The 22,832-nt window shown below is 35.5% G+C and overlaps 4 protein-coding genes across 11 annotated transcripts; 2 read left to right on the top strand and 2 right to left on the bottom strand.

Annotated features, from left to right (window-relative positions):
• The first annotated feature begins 71 nt into the window (after positions 1–71).
• Positions 72–4,542, top strand: GatA (glutamyl-tRNA(Gln) amidotransferase subunit A, mitochondrial). 2 transcript variants are annotated; one of them, XM_014232634.3, is made up of 4 exons: positions 72–211; positions 270–517; positions 576–815; positions 3,423–4,542. In XM_014232634.3, exons 1-4 carry the CDS (start codon positions 179–181, stop codon positions 4,426–4,428), a joined length of 1,527 nt encoding a protein of 508 aa, XP_014088109.3. In that variant the 5' UTR covers positions 72–178; the 3' UTR covers positions 4,429–4,542. The 2 variants fall into 2 exon arrangements, with proteins under 2 accessions (XP_014088109.3, XP_036213463.2); XM_036357570.2 differs by having other exon boundaries at positions 110–211; positions 289–517.
• On the bottom strand, positions 1,015–1,775 carry NP15.6 (NADH dehydrogenase [ubiquinone] 1 beta subcomplex subunit NP15.6). Its single transcript, XM_014232643.3, has one exon. The coding sequence runs from the start codon at positions 1,657–1,659 to the stop codon at positions 1,219–1,221; it is 441 nt and encodes a 146-aa protein (XP_014088118.1). The 5' UTR covers positions 1,660–1,775; the 3' UTR covers positions 1,015–1,218.
• Positions 4,531–5,662, bottom strand: LOC106616138 (histone H1.2). Its single transcript, XM_014232641.3, has 5 exons — positions 5,575–5,662; positions 5,322–5,511; positions 5,011–5,260; positions 4,804–4,950; positions 4,531–4,747 (listed from the first exon to the last, which is right to left on the bottom strand). Exons 2-5 carry the CDS (start codon positions 5,472–5,474, stop codon positions 4,677–4,679), a joined length of 621 nt encoding a protein of 206 aa, XP_014088116.2. The 5' UTR covers positions 5,475–5,511; positions 5,575–5,662; the 3' UTR covers positions 4,531–4,676.
• Positions 5,663–6,940: 1,278 nt separating this feature from the next.
• On the top strand, positions 6,941–21,008 carry LOC106616136 (uncharacterized). Of its 7 annotated transcripts, none has more exons than XM_036357573.2 (3): positions 6,941–8,693; positions 8,802–8,928; positions 20,244–21,008. In XM_036357573.2, the coding sequence occupies exon 3, from the start codon at positions 20,245–20,247 to the stop codon at positions 20,986–20,988; it is 744 nt and encodes a 247-aa protein (XP_036213466.2). In that variant the 5' UTR covers positions 6,941–8,693; positions 8,802–8,928; position 20,244; the 3' UTR covers positions 20,989–21,008. The 7 variants fall into 7 exon arrangements, 4 of the variants coding, with proteins under 4 accessions (XP_036213466.2, XP_069962243.1, XP_014088111.3 ...); XR_004975452.2 differs by lacking the exons at positions 8,802–8,928; positions 20,244–21,008 and adding exons at positions 11,817–11,907; positions 12,026–12,641 and having other exon boundaries at positions 7,145–7,560; XR_001330668.3 differs by lacking the exons at positions 8,802–8,928; positions 20,244–21,008 and adding exons at positions 11,817–11,907; positions 12,026–12,641 and having other exon boundaries at positions 7,149–7,700.
• The last annotated feature ends 1,824 nt before the right edge of the window (positions 21,009–22,832 follow it).

Here is a 22,832-nt window from a genome sequence, read left to right as displayed (position 1 = left end):
ACACGAAAATAGAGATAAACAGAAAATAGAACGCGGAATAAAAGGGGATCATAAAATGACCATCAGCTGTTTTGCAGAACACTTTCCATTTTTTAATTTGCCTGTTTTTGTAGAATTGATTGCCAAAGTTGATCATTGATGGTTGTTTTGAAACTTTCCATCTGTAATACTAAGAACCATGAAGAGACATCTTCAATTGAGCATAAAACAAGTAAATTTGTTAGTTTAAACAGTTATAAATATTTTTTAATAGATATGTTACATGCAAGCTTTCGGGTCGTTATGCAGATGGGAGTATTTCGCCTCGCATTGTCGTAGATCACTCGTTGGATGACGCTGTCAAATTGAAACGTTTAAATGCATTTATACGATTATCACCTGAAAAGGCCCTGCACCAAGCTAAGGAATCTGATCATCGGTACGAGAAGAAAGCGCAATTGGGCATACTCGACGGAATTCCTATTGCCATAAAAGATAATTTTTGTACTAAAGAAGTTACCACAACTTGTGCTTCACGGTAAATTTTAATATTTTTTATTTGAAAAGATATTTATATTAATAATTATCTTTAACAGAATGCTTTCGAATTTTGTACCACCTTTTAATGCAACGGTTTGTGAGCGACTGACAAACGCCGGTGCTGTATTAATTGGGAAAACAAATATGGATCAATTCGCAATGGGTTCCGGGACAGTAGACTCCATTTTCGGGCCATCAAAAAATATTTGGAGTAATGATTTTGTGGATAAATGGCACATTGCCGGTGGAAGCTCTGGGGGTTCGGCAACTGCAGTTGCAGCAGGAATATGTTATGCGTAAGTAAGATACACTACTTTCCTTAAGGAACTTAAGTCCTTCCTTAACTATTTTTTTAATTTATACATTACATTTTATTATATATATGTCGACTTTTTTAATATAGATCTAACTGTAAGTCGAGGGTATTTTTTTTTTTTATATACATATGCACTTTATTAGCAGTAAACCCAACCTCAAATATTAATTTTAATATCATTAGATTTCATACTATACATATTTATTCCGTAAAATTGTTTCTGCTACATTTTAGTTAAGGAAACAGCTTCCTTGAAAGTGCTAAATTAATTTCTTTTTAGCAGTGCTCTAGCAGCAACACCATTCAAATTACATAACAGCAAAAAAGTTATATTTTGCCAACACAAATGAATTAGTTTTGTTACAAATTTTAATTATATATATTTAAATAATAATTTCCACATCGCCTAATTCTTCATCCGATGGCAAATGAAATGATGCTGGATCTACGTAGTTGGGATTTACCAGATCAACGCCTGCCTGTTCTCGACGACGCAATTCTAGATAAGCTTCACGTTGCGCCCAATCGCGCAGTTGTGGATCAGGCGAATATGACCATAGAAAAGTACCCCAAACCAAACAAAGTGTCACTGCTGTGAAAAAACTCATTTTTGTGGTATTGCGATCATTTGTTTCATCCTTATAGTCGAATCCGTAGCTCACCCAATTTTTTGGGTTGGGGTTGGCAAAATCCTCTTTACTGCTTGGTGTAATAACAGCTGCAGTGTCATCTTTTTTCTGGGAAGTTTTAATGGAACGCGATAAGCTTAACGCCATGCTACGTTGCAGCATGCTGCGATTAGCCAATCGAATTAGCATCGACATTTTTTATTGAAAATTACGTGAAAACTGACAGAAATTTTATTCAATAATCAGTGTATTTACTTATATTTTTTCACCTTTCAGTACATGACAGACGCAACAGAGTATATGACTGACCAACTAAAGTAACAAATGTCAAATTCAGCTAGTGTTGCCAACATAGCGAAATTGTTTACATATCAATTGTAGTCAAAATAAAATAGAAATAATATTGGGTTGATTTTGAGTTAATTTAAGAATATTTCAAATATATTCAGTTATATTTTTTAATTACTACAAAATATCGAGATTGGCAACCGTTCGTTGCAAGAGATTGCCCTCTCACTCTCAGCTCACTCGTTTCTACGGGAAAAATCCAATTTTCGCGGATATCCTACCGTACGGTCTGTATAAGCAGACGGTAGAAGCGGTGGTGAGTGTTCATTTACATTCCGCTCTCATAAGATAGGTCGTATCAGCTGATTCGATCCACGATTTTGTGTCGGTGACTGTTTGAACTACAAGGGCTTGTTGTTCGCATAGACAGAGCTCCTGGTCGTCGTATCAGAAATCAGCATATTTAACTTTTTTTTGAGCAAATAGACAGGTAGGTTGGTAAGAAGAGAGGTCTGGCAACGCACCGAGGACCATTGTGAAACCACCGCAACTTAAATCCCCTCAAACTACCAGAGGATTTGGATTTGAACCATCTGTTATCTTAATTAGGTTCATATATTTGAAAAGTTTAATATGTACGTGTGTGCAACTTCCGGGACATCGTCAATAAAGCCGCGGTCGTTAGTTGATGTTCTTTTCCTTTACCCGGATTATCCAAGAACTGTCACCTTGGCATAACTCCGCCACAACAACAAACCGTTCCCTCGTCAGTTGGGTCTACTTAACCGGAACGGATCCGGATTTTTCCGGCCAGGGACTGTAATCGCGTCAGAATTCTGCCGCTACAACAACAATATTATTTCCTTTGCAAAGCCTTGCATTCACATAGAAGATGTTTTACAGTCCCTCCTTCTATCGCTGAGCAGCTTCTACAGTAATCGTTATTTTTACCCTCAGTCCGTCGGCGTGTCTTCCAATAAGACAGTGACCTGTTAACACTCCTACTAGGGTAAAGTAAATATCACTGTGTCCTAGATCTCATTGTTTATCGTGAAATAGGATGTTACTTCCACCAATAGATCAAGACATTACTTACCTATCTTTGATGAAACCCTTCGAGACTTTAGTGATCTCAAAGCCGCTTGACTGTCTGTGAAGATAAAAATATTTCTTGTTTGAGCACTCTCTTTGTCAGAACAAGGAGGCTTTCTTTAATTAATTTAATTTAGGATATTAAGTAATATAGCTTTAAAAAAGTAAATAGTTAGAAATAAATACATACGTTTATTTAGTTTTTTTAAGCCATATTACTTAATATCTGAAGGATTTACTATTAAATCAAGCCCATAAAATTAGTGTACTCATCGTATTATTTGGGAGTAATTGGATTGTTGGAAATAGGCCTGTAGTTAATATAATACTAACTGAGTTGGGATAATGATTTAATCTGTATACTTTTCTTATGTACGTATGTATGTAGGTAAGCCTTGCTAAAGATAGATATATGTATAGTAGTATATATATTGTAAACCTTGGTTTTTAGGTATCGTCTTGCTTTCATTTCATTTTCGGAAACTTAAACTAAACTAATCTAAGCTTCTAAGATCAAAGAGACGTTTGATTGCACTCAACCTATAAAACCATTAAATAAAAACAATTATATTTTTTAGGGCTATCGGATCAGACACGGGTGGGTCCACACGCAATCCTGCGGCATACTGTGGCGTTGTTGGTTTGAAGCCCACGTATGGCCTTATTTCGCGTCATGGTCTCATCCCGTTGGTAAACTCCATGGATGTACCTGGTATTTTTGCACGCAGTGTTGGTGATTGCCTTGACGTACTAAACGCAATTGCTGGTCCAGATGACAGGGACTCCACTACAATAAGAAAACCATTTCGAAAAATTGATATAGAATTATATGAGGAACTTGATCTTCGAAATGTACGTATTGGTATACCAAAAGAATATCATTGCGAAGGGATCTCCAGTGAGGTATTGGAAACATGGATGAAAGTGGCGGATTTGCTGGAAGATAAAGGAGCTTATGTGCAGCAAGTTTCATTACCGAACACTTCAGCAAGCATATTCGTATACTCCATATTGAACCAGTGTGAAGTAGCGAGTAACATGGCACGATACGATGGCATCGAGTATGGGCATCGTGCCAAAATTGAGAGCAGTACGGAAGAGTTATATGCGAATACACGAGCCGAAGGTTTTAATACGGTGGTAAAAACACGTATTCTGACCGGAAATTATTTTTTGCTGCGCAAAAACTATCATAAGTACTTTGAAAAGGCACTGCGGGTCCGCAGATTAATTTCCGAAGACTTCAAGCGGGTGTTTGAAACTCCCAAAGATAATGAAAACATAGTGGATGTGTTGCTCACTCCCACCACATTGACGGATGCACCCTTATATAATGAATTTGTATCGCAAAGTAACCGAGATCAATGTGCAGTGCAGGACTTTTGCACGCAACCTGCCAATATGGCCGGAATACCAGCTATTTCCATACCAATACGTCTTTCGAAACGTGGTCTCCCAATTGGCCTGCAATTGATGAGTAAGGCACTAAACGAAGAAATGTTACTACGGGTTGCTAAATTTATAGAGCAACAAGTAGAATTCGACTGTTTGGCTAATGAACAAATTTATGCTGCTCGCAGTTAACAGGGCTGCTGATCACTTAGTTTCTGAGTTTTCTTAGCACCGAAATATTTTTTTGTTTCATAAGCAACTCCTTTAAGTAAGAAATAAATATAATAAAATATGTATGTGCTCTAATATTCAGATTTTAATTAACTGTTACGTTTTGCTTGTAAAACAACATAGTTAATTATTTTGTTGAACAAAGTTATTATTAGTTGTTTTGCTAAACCCACTATTGGTATACCAGAATTATTATTTTGGAAGTCTAATCATAGTACTGTATTATGTTTAGCTTGCCTGTTGGATTTTTTGCGTTGTATTGTATGGGACTGTAACGAAACTAAAAAGTAATAAAGTTATAAAATGTTCGTTATCTATTCATCTTCAACTACCAACCTTTCCGAAGTCTTCTCAATCTCTCCAGATGCCCATTATGTATACTGCGATTTAATCGGAACGTTCCGGCCGCGCCCTGGCCAGTTATTTGTTGAAACTTGCCAGTTTTGATGCTAAAAGCAATGTAGCGTGAAACGAGTTTTAAAGCTGAAAATATTTTGAAACCTCTAAAGAATATGCTTGTAAAACAATATGCTCAAGACGCACTTTTATCAGAGTTATAAGGTTGTTCTTCCCTCAATGACTTTTTTACGGCGTACAAAGAGACGCCGCCCCTCTTTCCAAAGGTGTGCGTAAATACATAGCCGTCGATTATATTATGCAGCTTTATATGAGATGTCGGATTGTTTAAATTATAAAATGTAGCGGAGATGTTATCCGATCTACCTCCTTCTCTCTGATTAAATTGTAACGTTGAAGCCTGCTCAACATTACTCATATCGGCCAAAACTGAACGCTGAAATTTTGGTAAAAATTGTCTGCATATGTTAGTAGTAACTATAAGAACTTAAATTTACTTTACTGAGAACATTTCTCTGCCCAAGTATTTTATTATAATCAGGAGCAGAATGACCAACATGTCTCGTGTATGTTTTAGTTAAAAAACTCTGTATTTGATTTGGGCGGGGAGAAGTATGACAGACATCACGATTGCGTAGTTTATGCACCATTTTGTACAGTGTTTTATCCAAAATACATAATCACAATCTAATTTCAAAACATGGAAAAGTATAAATATTTGTATTTTTCAAAACCAAAACAAAATATTACTAAACCACCGCAAATGAAAGTGAAATTTCAGCAACTATAACTATTTATAATTGACATATTATTCCGTTACCCACCTACTAACTGTACATTCTTTTGCTTATAGTAGTTATGTACATATAAATGTATGTATATAGATAAAATATGTTTATTGTATTGGAATTTGATTTTATACTATCGCAACATATTGCTATAGAGTAAATTAGTTTTGTTCGCTTAACGATTATTTGTATGTATGTACAATGCTATTATTTAGTCCTGTCCCCCTATTAATGTGCATATATCACAAACCTAAAGCTAAATCGACCAAACTTACTGAGGACAAGTCCTTTTGGCATCTCCTCATATGTACAAGTATATACCGGGTGTACCGGTATAAAATGAGATTTTTTTTTTGTGAAAATTAAATACTACTTTTGAATGGGAAAGTAAAAACAAAAATATTTAAAGTATTGACCATTGCCTTTTACACATTTTGACCACCTTTCTGGCAATTTGTGGATCCCATGCCATTAGAAATGTTCGTCTTGTGAAGCAAACCAATCAGACACTCAATTTTCGACTTTTGGGTAGAAATCGAAGTGCTGCTCAGCCAATGCGTGTCCCAATGATGAAAACAAGTCTGGTGAATACGCCGGTTCGAGTAGCAGCTCCCAGCCAAGTACTTTGATTGTACCATAAATCAACCGGTCGAAACCGGACCATAACTCTTCAAGCCAACAAATACCGAATATGTTAACCACAGCGCTTCTGGCTGACCTTATACCGATAATGTCGTTCAATTTGAGAGATGTATTATTGAAGTTCTGAGAGAATCTTTTTCTAATAATAGTTTGTCTTGTGTCAAAAATGGATTAAATCGGGTCAAAATTTCCCACAGCCCTTATATACCCAACATAAAGATTTTCGAACTTCCTGTTGACTTTCTACCTTAAATAACAGTCAATTTTAACAGATTCTATACCGAATATATCGGTCAATGTGTGAGCTATCTTCCTAAAAAGAAAATATGTTTTCGAATATAATTAAGTTGTAAAAGTTAATGCAATCAGTCAGATCCTCCCTGCTCTCCACTAAATGTGATATAGTGATTTCCATCCATTTGTACTTTCCATCTGACTTTAAACCCTTTATATCGGTCAATATGTGTGAAAATTTTTTGAAATTAAGTTAAAAATGTATCTAAAAATATTATGGTTTAGCGCAGAATATGAAAGAAATTGCCTTAGGTCTTGGTCTAAACCTCATATCCAATCCTCTAGTTGATGTTTTTTCCATATATCACATTTAGCACCTTTGATTGAGTTTATACTTGTATTACATATAAAACGTGTGAGTGAATTAGGTTGATTTTAATATAAATATTTTGTATACGCTGTAATAGGTATTAATAACACTAAGTGAGTCTATGATCTTCAATATAAGTTAATAAGATACCAAGTTTGATTGTAATCCACTCATGCTTCCGTCAAATAGCGAACGTGAATTCTTTTCCCCCATTTTTTAATACACCTGAAAATATTTCTCCGGCTTTGGTTTGGCCTTTAAGTTGCGAGAACATAAAATGTACGGTTATACCTGAACTTAACTCTTTCCTTCTTTTTTTCTGTAGATTAAAAAAACAAATACATTTGTCTATTGAGAATTGCATGCACTTTCAAATAGTTGACCGTGAGAGAAGCATGGCTTGTCTTAATGCACCCCTGCTAGCTGTATTGTCTGCCCTTATGCTTTGTTCAACAGTAAAGTTGAGTTTGACGGGAAACTGAACAAATTTTTATCTTTTTCTTTATTTGGAATTACAGCACTAATTATTTTGTCTATTTGGTTCGGGAGCAGCTTCTTGCTAGCATTTCTCCGTAAGCTTTCGTGCATACAAAATTTTCAACAAACAACAAATACATTTTTTCATTTTTCAAAATTTCAAATTTTCAGATTTGTTTGCAAACAATTACGTAAAGTTCGACGAAAAAGATTTTTTTTCAATCCGTAAGAAATATACTTTTTTTTAATAATAAGCATCCTATGCTCTTTCCAATTCCATTATGTATACGAGTATGCGTACAGTTGTGAACCTAGCTGAGTAATAAACCATCTGATTGTCTTGTCTGATAATTTGTGCCGAAAAGGTGAGAGTTATGCATATTCGTTAAGTGTTTTGATTATATTTTTCAATCCAATATTGGTTCATGTCGTATTAAAATAGTGTGTAATTTGTTTTTGATGTTTCCAAAATTGCATCACGGCTGGGTTATGAACCCCCCGTATTTCATGCTAGAGTTGTATCAGAACTGTAAAATATCATTAGATACATTGAAACAAAGTGCTTTTATGTAATTTTACTCTATTTGTGTTACGTGTCGTGCATGTTTATTTATTTTAAATGTCAATCTTACAAACAACCCCCGCTGCCGATTCCAAAGAAATGACCTTTAATGCGTTATTGGATGTCATTAAAGACAATTTGTTGAAGAAAAGACCCATACAAATGGTTGCCCGTGAATATGTAGTCGATAGGATCCCGCTGACCTGTCGCGTGAAAAAAGTTTATCACCATTTATCTTGCATTCTTTTATATCTATCTTTATAAACAGTTACAGATAAAACAAGTAAGGAAGGGCTAAGTTCGGATGTAACCGAACATTTTATACTCTCGCAAAGTCAAATGGTATACTCGTTTGAGATTTCGTTGTGGATTGACGGATATTTTCGGTAGAAGGTCAACTATAGGCACTGGGGTCCACATATTTAGTACTTAGGGGTTTGAACAGTTTTGGTTCGATTTAGACAATTTTTGGCCGCAAGGTGGCATACTTTAATTGCATTATTCACGCAAAGTTTTACCCCGATATAATCATTGTTACCTGATTTGCATAGTGGAAAGTGAAAGAATCAGATGGAATTGAAAATGGTGTTACATGGGAAGTAAGCGTGGTTGTAGTCCGATTTCGCCCATTTTCGCACTATGACATAGAAACATGAAAAGAAGAGGATTAAACGCTATTGTATCAATCATTATATCTACATAACATAGCGCTGGGGCATTTTTCAGGGTTAGATAGGTATTAACAAATTTCAGAAAAGCAGTAAATTAATGGTTTCACAGGTTCGATGATTTCTTGGTATGCACACACATATGTTTATTTGTAAATAAATAGTTACTTTCCGGCAATTAAAACAAATGCTTTCACTACGCATGAAATTTGTACATATGTATTTTCGTAGAATAGCCGGCATGCGCATGTACTTATCTAAATGAGAATGCACTAAAAACGCCATTATGCATTTGGGCGTTAACTAATTTACAAGATTAATACAAAAACCACATTGGAGCCGCGTATGAAGTACCAAAGTGAGGTAAGTAAAACCTCATGAAAACTAAAAGTTATTCACCTTTAAATTCAATGCTCAAACTTCGTTTGCAAACGCAAGCCTTTAGCGCAATCACTGTGCAACGGCTTAGGGGTTTACGAGCTTCCAAAAAACACTCGTGAATATATACAAGTACAAACATATGTATATAAGCACAAGTATTATGCAACATGATTAATGACCAACAGTTCACATTTCTTTCCACAGAACTGTTTGCTACCATTTTATAGCCACCACTTTATCGTGTGATAGGTACCGCCTCTCGGCTGTTTGGTAGTCAATTGATTAAAATCTTTCGACTGAAAAAACATTTAATGTAGTTACGCAAACTATTTCAGCTGAATTAGATTGGAGCTTTGAAAATGAGAAGAAACGTATTGTTAGAAAAGTAATATTGCCGGTTAGTTAAAAACGCTATCTATCGTTCTCTGTATTTTCCATATCGTTTACGTATGTCGGAGATGGTTTATGGCTATTGGTTAAGGTCAGTACAAAGTGTCTACAGGCGGTATATACATACGTACATACAATACGTAAGTAGGAAGATTCTTGAATAACATATCAGCCGTAGTGATATATCGGCTAAATGTGCTTTAAAAAATTGTTTTGAAATAAAAGGTTGATTCAAGCTGACCACATTGCGTTTTCAGTGGCATTAATTATTTAACAACTGTGATTGACGTTTTGAATATGATGCACTCATCAGACTTGAGTGTATGATGCACTCACCGGACTTTTTTGGAAATAAACTCTTTTTCTTGCTCTCGTTTCCACAGTGGACACTTAACGCCTACTTCATTGAACTACTTTTTCTACGCTGAACCATTGGATTACAATTCTATCTTTGTGCATACATATGTGTGTGTATATGTATGTACATATGTATGTCTGTTTGCGCAATTGTCAGTATATAACTGTCATTCCAGTCATTATTTACTAAATTTCACTTTCTACGATGTACTTATCTACATACCATATAAGTGAATCGGGTCAGGCAATCAGACATGGCAGATTATGCACTCGAATACGTTTATTTGACTTCTTCTCTGCAACGAATTGCGAATGTGTAGCAAAACCATGTTTCAAGTAATTTCCATTTAAAGTAAAATCCTGAAATACAAATATCATAAATATCTACCTTTGTATATAGAGCTTTTTATGTACACATCTACAGGTATGTACATACATAAATACAACGTTGCATATGTGGGTATGTTTGTATGAATCGGTTTCAGTTTTCTTTGGTAAAAGTTTTAACAAACAACGATAACCCATGACTCAAACCTGGCATGTTAATGGAGTACCAACGCCGGTTGACTGATAAAATATATATCTATGATTGCATAACATTGGCAATTTCACTTATAAATGAGGTTAAATGCATTCGCACAGTACCTTTTAGGAGTACCATGTCTAAATTATTTTATAAGCTTTGAGGAGAGTTTGGCTTCCATTCCATCACAAGCTCACTGCTTTCAGTACCCATAAAGCAGTCCACAAACAATTGGGTATATCTGTGACTTGTAGTCATTTGAAGACCCTCATTATTAAATTGAAAATCAAAGTACCCCATTCTATAAACATTCAACTTGGGAGATTATTATTTTTGGGTAGAAGACTTGATATGACGATTCTAAATTTAATTGATAACGGTACCGAACAGAAGAAATCCTCTCCGGTAAATATGCCTTTACAACGGTTTATATAGCCCATTTATGTAAAAACATCCCATAATTTTGGCAGCGAATACCCAAAATTTATTTACCTGTCATTAAGCGCCTTCACTGCATAAAATTGTCGGCTCTGATTTGTCTTTTCTGCTACTCTCGAAACTGGATGATGTGATATGATCCGTTAGGTAACGGCATATACAAACGATGCATAAGGAGTGAGATCATTACAACAAAATTAAATAGTACCTCATGTTACTTTGTTTAATAATTACTACAATGCATTTTTAAACTACAATCCCTACTTTATGCAATCTGTCATTGAAACCGTTCCATACATGGCAATACCAATTTGTCGCATTGTTCATTTCGATGTCGGCGTACCGGTATGAAGTGAGCGTTAAGATGCAAATGTTTTGGAAGGGAGCATTTGTTGTGAACGAGCCTTAAATTGTTTTCTGTTTGGTTGGCATGATAAACAACATCATATTTTTTCATTGCGTTGAAAATGTCAAATTTTATCCCGGAAAGTGATGATTTGCGGAAAGCATTAATTTTTTGTTTCCATATAAAGAAAAGTGCTGCAGAGTCGCATCGAATGTTTCTCGAGGCATATGGTGATCATGCTCTATCAGAAGCAAATTGCAAAAGATCTGAGAGAGATGAGAAATGAAGAACGTGGAAGACCACCAAAAATGTTTGAAGACGCCGAACTGCAAGCAATATTGAGTGAAGATGATACTTTGAATCAATAGCAAATCGCAGCCATGTTAAATGTTGTACAACAAACAATTTCAGACCATTTGAAAGTTATGGTAAAGATCCAAAAGGATGTGGAAAATGGGTGCCACATGAATCGAATGAAGGACAAATGGAAAACCGAAAAAAGACTTGAGAAATTTTGCTTGAAAGACACGAAAGAAAATCAGTTTTGCATCAAATTATCACTGGCGATGAAAAATTAATTTATTTTAAAAATCCTAAACGGGGAAAATCATGGGTTAATCCTGGACAACCATCGACATCGACTGCAAAAACAGATCGATTCGGTAAGAAGACAATGCTCTGTGTTTGGTGGGACCAGAAGGGTGTGGTATATCATGAACTTCTATAACCTGGTGAAACTGTTAATATTAATCGCTACAAAATACAATATATGTATATAAGTATTTATATTATATGATTTATTATTGTTAATTACAGATATCATCTGAAAAGCCGAACGAAGGGGATTGAACTGCATTGTCTGCACCGTGGTTACATTCACAAAATCACCTGGTTGCCACACGCCTTTGTAAGTAGCATGCAAGAGAATATCACGCTGCGGCATATTTGGCGGCATTCTTAATCAGTTCAAGAATCAGGTACCAAACAGAAGCTTAGTTTGCTCTTTCTTTTTGTTTATTTCACAGCGATAAAGAAATGAGTACGATATACAGACGGACGTATGCATGTATGTGCGAATGCACATCTTTTGAATTGCTGGCAATTAGCAAACAAACCGCAATTATTACAGCAAAAAATGCATATCTTATTTAGATTCGCTCCTCATAACGCGAATTGGTGTTTGCAAGAGTGACACGAACTCCAGCAGCGACGAAAACAATGAACTTACAGCCGTGAGGGAACCGAACACGGCAACTGTGGCTAATCTACAAGCATGCACACACACTCTAAGCCACGCGCCCAAATGTTTTCTCATTTCAATTATTATATCTATATAAAGGAGTTTCCAATCGGGGCAACTCGGTTTGAAATTGAATGAACTAATTGATGCATCCTAATCGATTTAAAAAGCCGTTATGTTGGATATCTCTCTAATCGGATAACTTGATGTAACTTCTTGGGACATGCTACGGTTGACCGAACAATACCATCCACAAATCCACGGATAGAAAACATCGGCACATCCCAATTGAAACACCCCGATTCAAAAGCCGCGGTTGTTCTGCTGCATTCTGTAATTTTTCTGCTGTATAATTGCAAATTTAAAATAAAGTTTACTATGTCGTACAAGTTTTTGATTAATTGCTTAATTTAATTATTATAATTATTATTAGCATTATGTAATTGTGATGCAGCAATTGGCTTTCTGGGTCGATCGTTAGGAACGCTTTCATCTTGTTTGTAAGAGCGTCTGCGCCCTGCAAATTAACGAATGATGTGCGAATTGTAACAGTAATATGACTAATGTGCAGTGCAAATAATCTGGTTTAACAGCTTGGAAATGTTGAATTCGTGTTGAAGGCATTCCACCTAGACACAATCCATTACGGTTCATTAGAATCATGAATATACGTTCGGATAAGCAGACATAGACGGGGAAACGCGATTGGAATTAAGGAAGTGCCATTTTATCAACTGTTTTAATTTAGCTTCAGTTGGTCGAATAAGTTACAGTTAAACCATGTTAATGGTGTTGCGAACTTTTCGGAATATTCCATCAAAATAGAACGGAAAAGAATAGGTGCTCATGAAAGTTTAAATTAAGCTAATTAATTGTGTCGTCTTATGTGACTATTTCAGTTAAACTAAAAATTTGCTTTAACGTAAAACATCGGTTTTTGGATGTAATTAGTAGAGTAAACCCCCTACTGGTCAGTGAGTACTAATGCGGGGCTACTCTGCAGGCCTGCACGAGTAAATAGCACATGCCTGTTAACTATTAACTATTAACTATAAACAAATTATATTATATTAAATCCAAAAATATTAGGAATGCTTAACTACATTACAACAAAGTTAATTAATTAACCGATCTCTTCTTACCTCTCACTCCACTTCATACCTATATCAATATGTAAATGGATTTTGAGAGATGTGGATGATATTCCACGGTAAATTCATCGCTACAGTACATGATTAATCGAAAAAAGCCTCTCAATCTATTCAGTAGTCACCGAAAGCACGAATGATTTATAAAATAATTAAATATATAAACATACGCAACTTATTTATTTCGATATAATATTCTGCATGATACGTACGAGATATATCTTATTAGGCAAATATGACGACAGGGTGCTGATGAATTGTCATACTCTTAATACTTGATTCGCCTTGAATGCCTAGAAGTGTCGCTAAGGTCACAAATACACATACAATCATTTACGAACAACACAAATTAGTAAACACCAGCTTACTATACAATTTGCAAACAAAACTCAATGTTAAATACGTACAATATACCCATATGCATACACAAGCGCCTATGTATGTTTCTACGTTACAAGTGTGCAATTGCACTTGTTACATCAAATCAATGGAGAAGATTGCAAACAAAAGTAGAAATACGAACTCATGAAGTGCAGATTTCCACTTTTTAACGCAGCAGTCCAAGCGTTGCATCATGAAATCTGATGACTGATAACTTCAGTAGTTGAAGCCGCAAAAGCTGTCAGCACGAGTGGCGCAACTCGCAGCGAATGGAGGCCGCATCAGCGTCGAAACACAACAATGTAAAAGACACTATAATCTGGACATGCCTACTTGCGAGCTAATATGGTACATGTGCATAAAATATATACAAAAACTGTAGACAACTTCTCACATTTAGCAGTTGCAGTTTTGCCATCACTAAGTTGGCGACGACGCGCCGCACACCCCACATCCCCAACGAGTGGATGTGTGCAGAGATGCAGATGTGCATAAATATTTAGAAGATGACTTGGCGCACCGCTGCACACGTGGAATGACACATAAGAATAATTGAGACTTCATTCCGCTCGCATGTATGTATGAGCGCATATGCGAGAAGTCCATTCGTGGATCATTAACCGATGATAGGATTTTCCAACTGAGTCATGAATTTTTATTACTGCGATAGCAAAATTTAAATTAATACTCGGATATGCACTCGTAGTTACGTATGTGTTTCGTAGGAATGTGAAGGAGTAACAGGAAGTGTTGACCGCTGCTTCCTTCTAGCACTTTTCGTGCAGTGGAAATGGATAGGTAGTTCGGACGAGCCTCGAGCTTTGGCTTTCGATGGCTCTTGCTTGTGTAGAACAGTTTTCGAATTGCCTCACCTTAATTAGCAGTGTCATGAAACTCAAGTGTCTGAACGATATTGATTTAGTGGAAACCGTACCACATACAAGCATACACATGCTTGCCTTTGAGTACAGGGAGCATGCCACAAAATAAAGATATCGATTACACATTTTAGATTTGTCTCGACCGCGACTCCAATCCACAACAATAACTGTAGTAAATCCCACTGTCGACTTTTGTAGATGTAGATCACACATATAATAGCCGTCAGATCTTGAGATTTTTAATTTATCTAGTCTTTTATAATAATTGAAAGCTTGCTCAGGTAATATTTTTATTGCGTCTATTACCCCGAAATTACTATTGTGCATCGTCAGACAAACGAAAATCTATGTAGTAAAATTTTTAACACCAAAAACGTTCAGCGCTAAGACGTTACTCCTAATTCGTCTAGTTAAACAGCATGTACGCGTGACTACAATTGAAGCACGGCATTTAGTATTTTGTTGCTACAGTTGATGTCTCTGACGTTGCTATCACATTGCTTCGTAGTGTCGTGGTCATAAGTACGCATATGCGTATGTATGTAAGCGTTCATAAATTGCCGAAGCCACCTCCAACACCTCCAACACCACCAATAAGTATTCCAAATGTTTTCCGTACTCTGTTCGACTACTATCGTTACAGACCGAACGCCAAATGTCTCCTACCGACCGCCACCTGCCGCTGCTTGTCCGTTTACAGCTGATTCGAGTGTGGTGTGAAGATGTCGGCCACTTGGTTGCATGGCTAGGCAAGCCTTCTTGCGTTTGCCATGAATTTCTACTTTTAAGAAAAACACATTACAACGCAGATCTCATTTATTTGCCACAACTCGAGGCGTTCGCACCAAATATTTAACCTTAAGCGATCAGCGTTATTGAGACTCTTCGGAAGGTAAACCGCGGTTCATTGTCGAGTCTTACGCTGTCTGTCTTATTAAAAATACAAAACAAAAACTGTATTTAAATTGATCAGTCCGGGTAGTTGCACAGAATAAAAATTTAAGCCAGTTACTTAGTAGATATTACACCAAAAGAGCTCGCATCAAAAATACGAGTATTCAAAAAGTGAGTGAAAATAATAAACATTTATTTTTGGATAATTTATAAAATGTGAATATTTCGGAAAACAATTTTCTCGATACATTTAAATCTTACTTTGGCTTGTCGTTGAACAAAATATTTTAGAATTTGTGTGGTCTAGTGAACCGCGGAGAAGTGCAAAGAAGATAGTTCCACAGTCTCTAAATAATACAATCGTTAATTAAATTCATCGAAAAACATTTGACAATATTGTTGTGTGTTTTATCGCAATCGACTTTTATACTCTTGCAACATGTTGTTAGAGATTATAATAGTTTTGTTCACCTAACGGTTGTTTGTATCACTTATTAAACAAATCGAGTTAGATATAATGATATACAAATACAAGTATATACATAAATACTTGTATATACATAAATGATCAGGATGAAGAGAAAAGTTGAAATCGGGATGTCTATATGTCCGTCCATTTGTCTGTGCAAGCGATAACTGGAGTAAAAATTAATATATCTTGATGAAAATTGGTACACATGTTCATTGCAATTAATCGAATACGTATAAAACGCCATAATTAAGCCGCAAATTAAGATACAGAACTTAAATTTGGCATAACGAATCACATTAAAGAGGAGCACCTGCGGTTTGAAAATCTTTAAAAAGTAGGCGCGGCCCCTCCTCGCAATATGTTTAATGTATACATATTTGAAACCAATAATGCTATATCGCCCAAATATGCACAGGACAAATCTTTTTCATCCCTTCTTAGGGATTAAATAAGTGAAATCGGATGATAACCCCGCTCACTGCCCATACAACGGCAGGATGGCACAAGAGAAGCTTTTGTCAAAATTGGTCCATGGGCGTCGCACTGACCACTTTTCGGTAAAACTTTGCACGAATAGTGCTTTTGAGATGCGTCACCTTATTACCAAAAATTGTTCAAATCGGAGTCGCATATATCGGCAAAAAAGTCCGATACCATATAAAATTTGGCTTAACGCATAATATTGGATATACAATACTATAGTTAAATGCCGAAGAAATATGGAATTGATCCACAAATTACCCTAACATCTATATACTACGTATATTGATTTTCGTTGTTCTAACAAACCTTATATACCTGAAGATATTTCCCTGGCTTTGATCCTGGCAAATTGCGGTTACACCCGAATTTCTTACTTTTTAAGTAGTAGTTTTTATGTTAAATTATAGGAAAAGCATTCATGTTTTATTCGCATGCGAAGTTTTATAAAATGACATTGAAAAATTTAATGTGAACTGAACAAATAGAAACTGACTCTTATTGACCAATTTTGTGTAAAATGGTATCAGCTTTCAAAATGTATTTGTTGTACATCCAAGTTTGTCTCTTAAGTCTTTTGTGTTCTATAGCTACCGCAGTTTTGAAAATCTCTAAACTACCGAACCAATTTTAATAAAGTTTACCACACTGTGTCCAGTTTGATATCTTAATTATGTTAAGATTAAAACAATTCATTAATAAATAAAATCTTTATTTCTAAACATGTTGTCAAAATTTAAAAAAATATAATAATTTCGGTGAAATGCCAAATGGAGTCAACTTTTTTTTCAACTGACAAATATTTGAATTATTTGTATGAATCAGTTTTAAAATTAAACCTCAAGTATAATTGGATTCTTATACCCGCAATAACATTTTTGCCTTTATTCGTAAACAATATTTTCAGTGTATTGAATAGTTTATTATAATATGTACACCTTAGCCACAGCAACGCGTGGCCGAATCTTACAAGTATTTTAGTATTTTTCTGGTTCACATTCTAAAGTAAAATAAGATCGAGTATTGGACAGTGAAACAGTAAGTTCAAGTGGATGTTGCCCCGTCTGTGAGTGCAGAACATAGATTATCCCCCTAACATAATTATTTTATTTCACACTTGAAAAATGTACATTGGTACAAATGTACAAATCCCGAACACATCAAAATGTAAAATTATGGCAAAGCTCGTAAAATATTTTTGAAAACGAATAGATGTTACACTATTAGAATATTGGATAGAAAACCAAATCTCAAAAACACTTATTCACATGTGTAAATATTATTTCAAACGTAGTACGTAGGGGAATAGAAGAGTAGAGCACGAGTTGCCACAAGGTGAGCTATGAACATACATCTACATATGTATGTATGTACAATGTACATATGTTAAACCTATCAAGGATTTAATTTGAATAAATTTAAGTAAAGACTTCACAAAGGGTCAGATGTGTGATCTATGGTCCAAAGAGGCCGAGCCGGTAAAACACAAGTGACCATAGCGATCGTTTTTATTTAACTAAAATAACTGTTAATTAAAAAAAGCAGGTTAATACAACAACCACCTCGAAAAATAAAAGAACAAATATGCATATATACATACATACTTGTATATAATATATAATTAATTACATGCATACATATGTATATGCAAATATATTTATAGCTGTGAATAAGGTAGCCAAATAAAGCAGTTTTAGATCAATCGTTCAGGTGCTGTTCATTAATCACAAAATATGAGTAAGCCCGTAAGCGATGAAATTCGATATCTACACTGATACCAATACTGATAGCCTTAGATCACTGGGTATCCGAGTGAGACTCTGACAGTTTGTTTAGCCATTAAATGGGTGGGGAGCATGCAAGCTGACATTACTGTTATTTTGCCTAGAGCAAATATATGAGAAGATGTTCGAGCATTGACTGTTAGCCGAGTGATTAGCCTCTGGACAGCAGAAATGACGGTTTGTGGTAATTTCTGCGTGACGAACTGTTGCTACGCCTCAACGCGCGCATAATTAAACGATTTAAACTCATTCAAAATCTATTACTTATTTTAAACGTGTAATTATGTAATCATGAGATTTTAATGAGAGAATATACAAACTCTTTCAATTTCCTTTGTCGTTGAATTTCTTCCAAATTTGCGCACAATTAAGATTTAACTCTCACAACGCAATTACTGAAATTACCAGAAGTACTTAAGACATTAGTTTTCTATTCTTTCCATAATATAAACTCGTAAGTTCACAAAAGATACATATACACCCATTCATGGACTTGCATATATAATGAGGGTATTTACGTGTGGGCACATAATTAATAGTTTTTCTGTGCTTTTTGCAAATCATCAATAATTTTATTTGATTAATACATGTTTGTATGCACGTGTGTGCTCAAACCCTTGTCTATTCCCATCCGCCATTTGTGGACTACGGATCGGATCGAATGGACGAAATATCAGCAAGTCTGCTGCTAACGATCTGCTTTCTTTCGGCGACTAGACTTTGGTTGACACTTCAACATCGTTACCAAATTCGGTTGATTGCTTTCAGTGATCATTAAGCATTGTTCTTTAATAGGCTAAATGTATAAATATATGTACCATACATATACTATATGTTATTTTTATTATACCCAAGCACAACTAATAACAACAATGGTTTTTAACCAGTTAAAGCTAAAAGTTATCCTAAGTTTTAGGAGAATCTGACTCTTTCCAAAGTTTCGTACGAGTTTATATAATTCAAGCTTTGAATAAATACCATATAATAATAAAGACATACAAACACATACAGTTTCAAGTTCAAATAAGATATACCTTACAAAGGACCGTAAGAATGAAATCGGGTTAAAAATATCAGACTAGAAAACATATATATTTTTGTACATTTTCCAAAGCCACTTTTACTATAATTTTATGCTGAAGAATATACTACAATTTTATTTAAAATTTCTTTACTTTTAAGCTTTGGCTTTATTCATTGACAATTTCATACATTTCATAATTTTTTATACTGAACATGGTATATTAAGTTTGCCACGAAGTTTGTAACACCCAGAAGGAAACGGCGGAGACCATAAAAAGTATATATATAAATGTTCAACGTGACGAGCTGAGTTGATTTAGCCATGTCCGTCTGTCCGTCCGTCCGTCCGTCTGTATATTCGCGAACTAGTCCCTCAGTTTTTGAGATATCGATCTGAAATTTTGAACAAGTCTTTTTCTTACCAAGAAGCTGCTCATTTGTCGGAACGGCCGATATCGGACCACTATAGCATATAGCTGCCATATAAACTGAACAATCGGAATCAAGTGTTTGTATGGAAAACTCTTTCATTTGACGAGGTATCTTCATGAAATTTGGCGTGTATTATTATTTAAAGCATTCATCTAATCTCCGAAGAAATTGTGTAGATCGGATGACTATAGCATATAGCTGCCATACAAACTGAACAATCGGAATCAAGTGCTTGTATGGGAAACTCTTTCATTTAAAGAGGTAAAGTGCTTGCATGGAAATTTTTTTTTTTGACGAGGTATCTTCACGAAATTAGGCATGAGTTATTGCTTAGACAGATTATATAATATTATAACCAACGAGAATAAAGATTTTTGATGCCGAAAACCTAGTACTTTATTCAGTGACACTAACCCTCAAACTTGCCTTGATCTCCCGGTGTAACACATGAGATGGTACCAGTATATAACATGATAAACATCTTTATATATTTTTTTATTAATTTCAGCATGCTATCTACGCATCAACAACTAACACCAAATAACCGCTATGATGTCATCATTGCGATGCTTGCCATAATCTTTACGCTGCTCTTCACACTGCCAAGCACCCTCGTCGATGGGTATACAATCAGTTCAGATAGGCTCTCAAAGCCCACCTTAGCGATGGACTCCAAAGTACTATTTCACAGCCCTTCGTTGGGAAATATCTACAAAGAAATGATTGTATCGTCGAAACCACTAAGTCTGCGCAAGTACAGCAATGGTTCAAAGATAAAAAAAACAAAAAAGGATTCTAAAATCTATTACATACCAATACCTGCAACGCCATACCGCTATATTCCCGGAGTGGGCTTCGATTACCAGCCCATGAAAATTGAACCAATATTAGAGAAGGAAGCAATGCCGTTAAGTAGTATGAATCCTTTAAATGAAGGAGCGCCAACGAGTTCTTTTAATACTATAGATCACCATACCGCATCGAATCAGAAGACCAAAAATTACTGGTATAGGCCAGTAGATAAAGACAGCACAAGTTATAAAATTTCGAGTAAAAAGAAAATTGACATAGTGGCAAATAGACCGCTAGACTTTGCAAGCGTCGAGAGTAAAATCTATCTCATGAATCGTGGACATTATTATTTCAGTGGGAGACCATTAAGACTGCAGGTGGCGCATGCGCAACCAAAGAATCAACTAACGCCACATAATCTTAAATCAAAACTATATTTTAATAAGAAAATTATTTATTAAAAATATTAAGGACAACCATAGATCTGTTTTAATTTCTTATGTCGGAGTAAAAAATCTTCCTTTAAACAATGTCTTTAGTTACAGTCATGCCATCGTTAACCCACCCAGCTTGCGAGTCCATACAAACATATACATAGTAAATATGCTTACTAACCTGACCAACGCGGTCGCCCCCTTTTCTTTTGCCTTAAACATAAAATTTGTAAAAGTCAAACGCCGATCATTTTTCTTTTTTCAACAAATTAATAATACAGGTACACAGTAAAATACAGAAGCAATACATACAATTCTGCACATACATATAAAAGAATAACAAAACAGTAAGCAAGGGTTATGTCTTAATCAATGATGAAAAATACTGTTGTCAGAGGAGCAATTTATAAGTTAATCGAGAGACGGTTTTCTAGATTCGCTCATCAATGATTTATTTAATGAGCGTAAAACTAAATGTGAAATTGTGATTAACTTTTCTATTTGAGTTTCAGGTGAGTTTTTGTTGAAATGTAGTTGTAGAAATAAAAATGTTAACAAGTAAGGAAGGCATAAGTTCCGGTGTGACTGAACATATAATACTCTTGCAACTTGCAAGAACCAAAGCCCGGAAAATTCCTTCAAGAGCTGCCAAAACTTTATATTAAACAAGTAAGGAAGGGCTAAGTTCGGATGTAACCGAACATTTTATGCTCTCGCAAAGTCAAATTGTATACTCGTTTGAAATTTCTTTGTGGATTGACTGATATTTTCGGTAGAAGTCAACTGGGGTCCACATATTTAGTACTTAGGGGATTGAGCAGTTTTGGTTCGATTTAGACAATTTTTGGTCACAAGGTGGCATACTTTAAAGGTATTATTCACGCAAAGTTTTACCCCGATATAATCATTGTTACTTGATATGCATAGTGGAAAGTGAAAGAATCAGATGGAATTGAAAATGGTGTTATAAGGGAAATAGGCGTGGTTGTAATCCGATTTCGCCCATTTTCGCACTATTACATAAAAATATGAAAAGAACGTTATGCCCCGAATTTGGTTGAAATCGGTGAAGCAGATCTGAAGATATAGGTTTTCACCTAAAAGTGGGCGGTGCCACGCCCACGGTTTAATTTTAAACGCGGTTCCTATAAAGTAATCTCATATTATGCCAGAGATAATATTTAATGTCTCTGGCGTGTTTAGTGCTTGATTTATCGCGCTTTTAGTAGGTTTTAACAGTACCGTTATATGGGGAGTGGGCGGATTTCAACTATTTTCACACTGTAGGTAGAGGTTCTAAAAACATTTGCCTCCAGTGAATTTTGTTATTATAGCATTAGCCGTTTAGGAGATATGCACATTAAACCTATTAGGGGCGAAACCACGGTCACTTTAAAAAAAAAATTTTAACTGCAGATGCCCCTCCCTAATGTGATCTTGTGTACCAAATAACAGTCTTGTATCTTATTGCGGAGCTTAGTTATGGCAATTTATTTGTTTTTGATTAATGGCGTTTTGTGGGCGTGGCAGTGGTCCGATTACGAACATCTGCAATACCAACCGTCTCACGGTACCAAGAAACATGTCTACCAAGTTTCATAAATATATCTCAATTTTTACTCAAGTTAGAGTTGCACGGACGGACGGACGGACGGACAGACAGTCACCCGGATTTCAAATCGTCTCTTCATCCTGATCATTTATATATATATAACCCTATATCTAACTCGATTAGTTTTAGGTGATACAAACAACCGTTAGGTGAACAAAACTATTATACTCTGTAGCAACAGGTTGCGAGAGTATAAAAATGTTGCGAAAGAATTCAACAGTCATTACTCGAAGAAATCGTGAAAAAATTGCGAAAAAAT

This window comes from Bactrocera oleae, chromosome 2 (assembly GCF_042242935.1).
Source record: "Bactrocera oleae isolate idBacOlea1 chromosome 2, idBacOlea1, whole genome shotgun sequence".
NCBI lineage: Eukaryota > Metazoa > Arthropoda > Insecta > Diptera > Tephritidae > Bactrocera > Bactrocera oleae.
The sequence above is the reverse complement of the archived record's forward strand: the minus strand, read 5'-3'. Positions and strand labels throughout refer to the sequence as shown.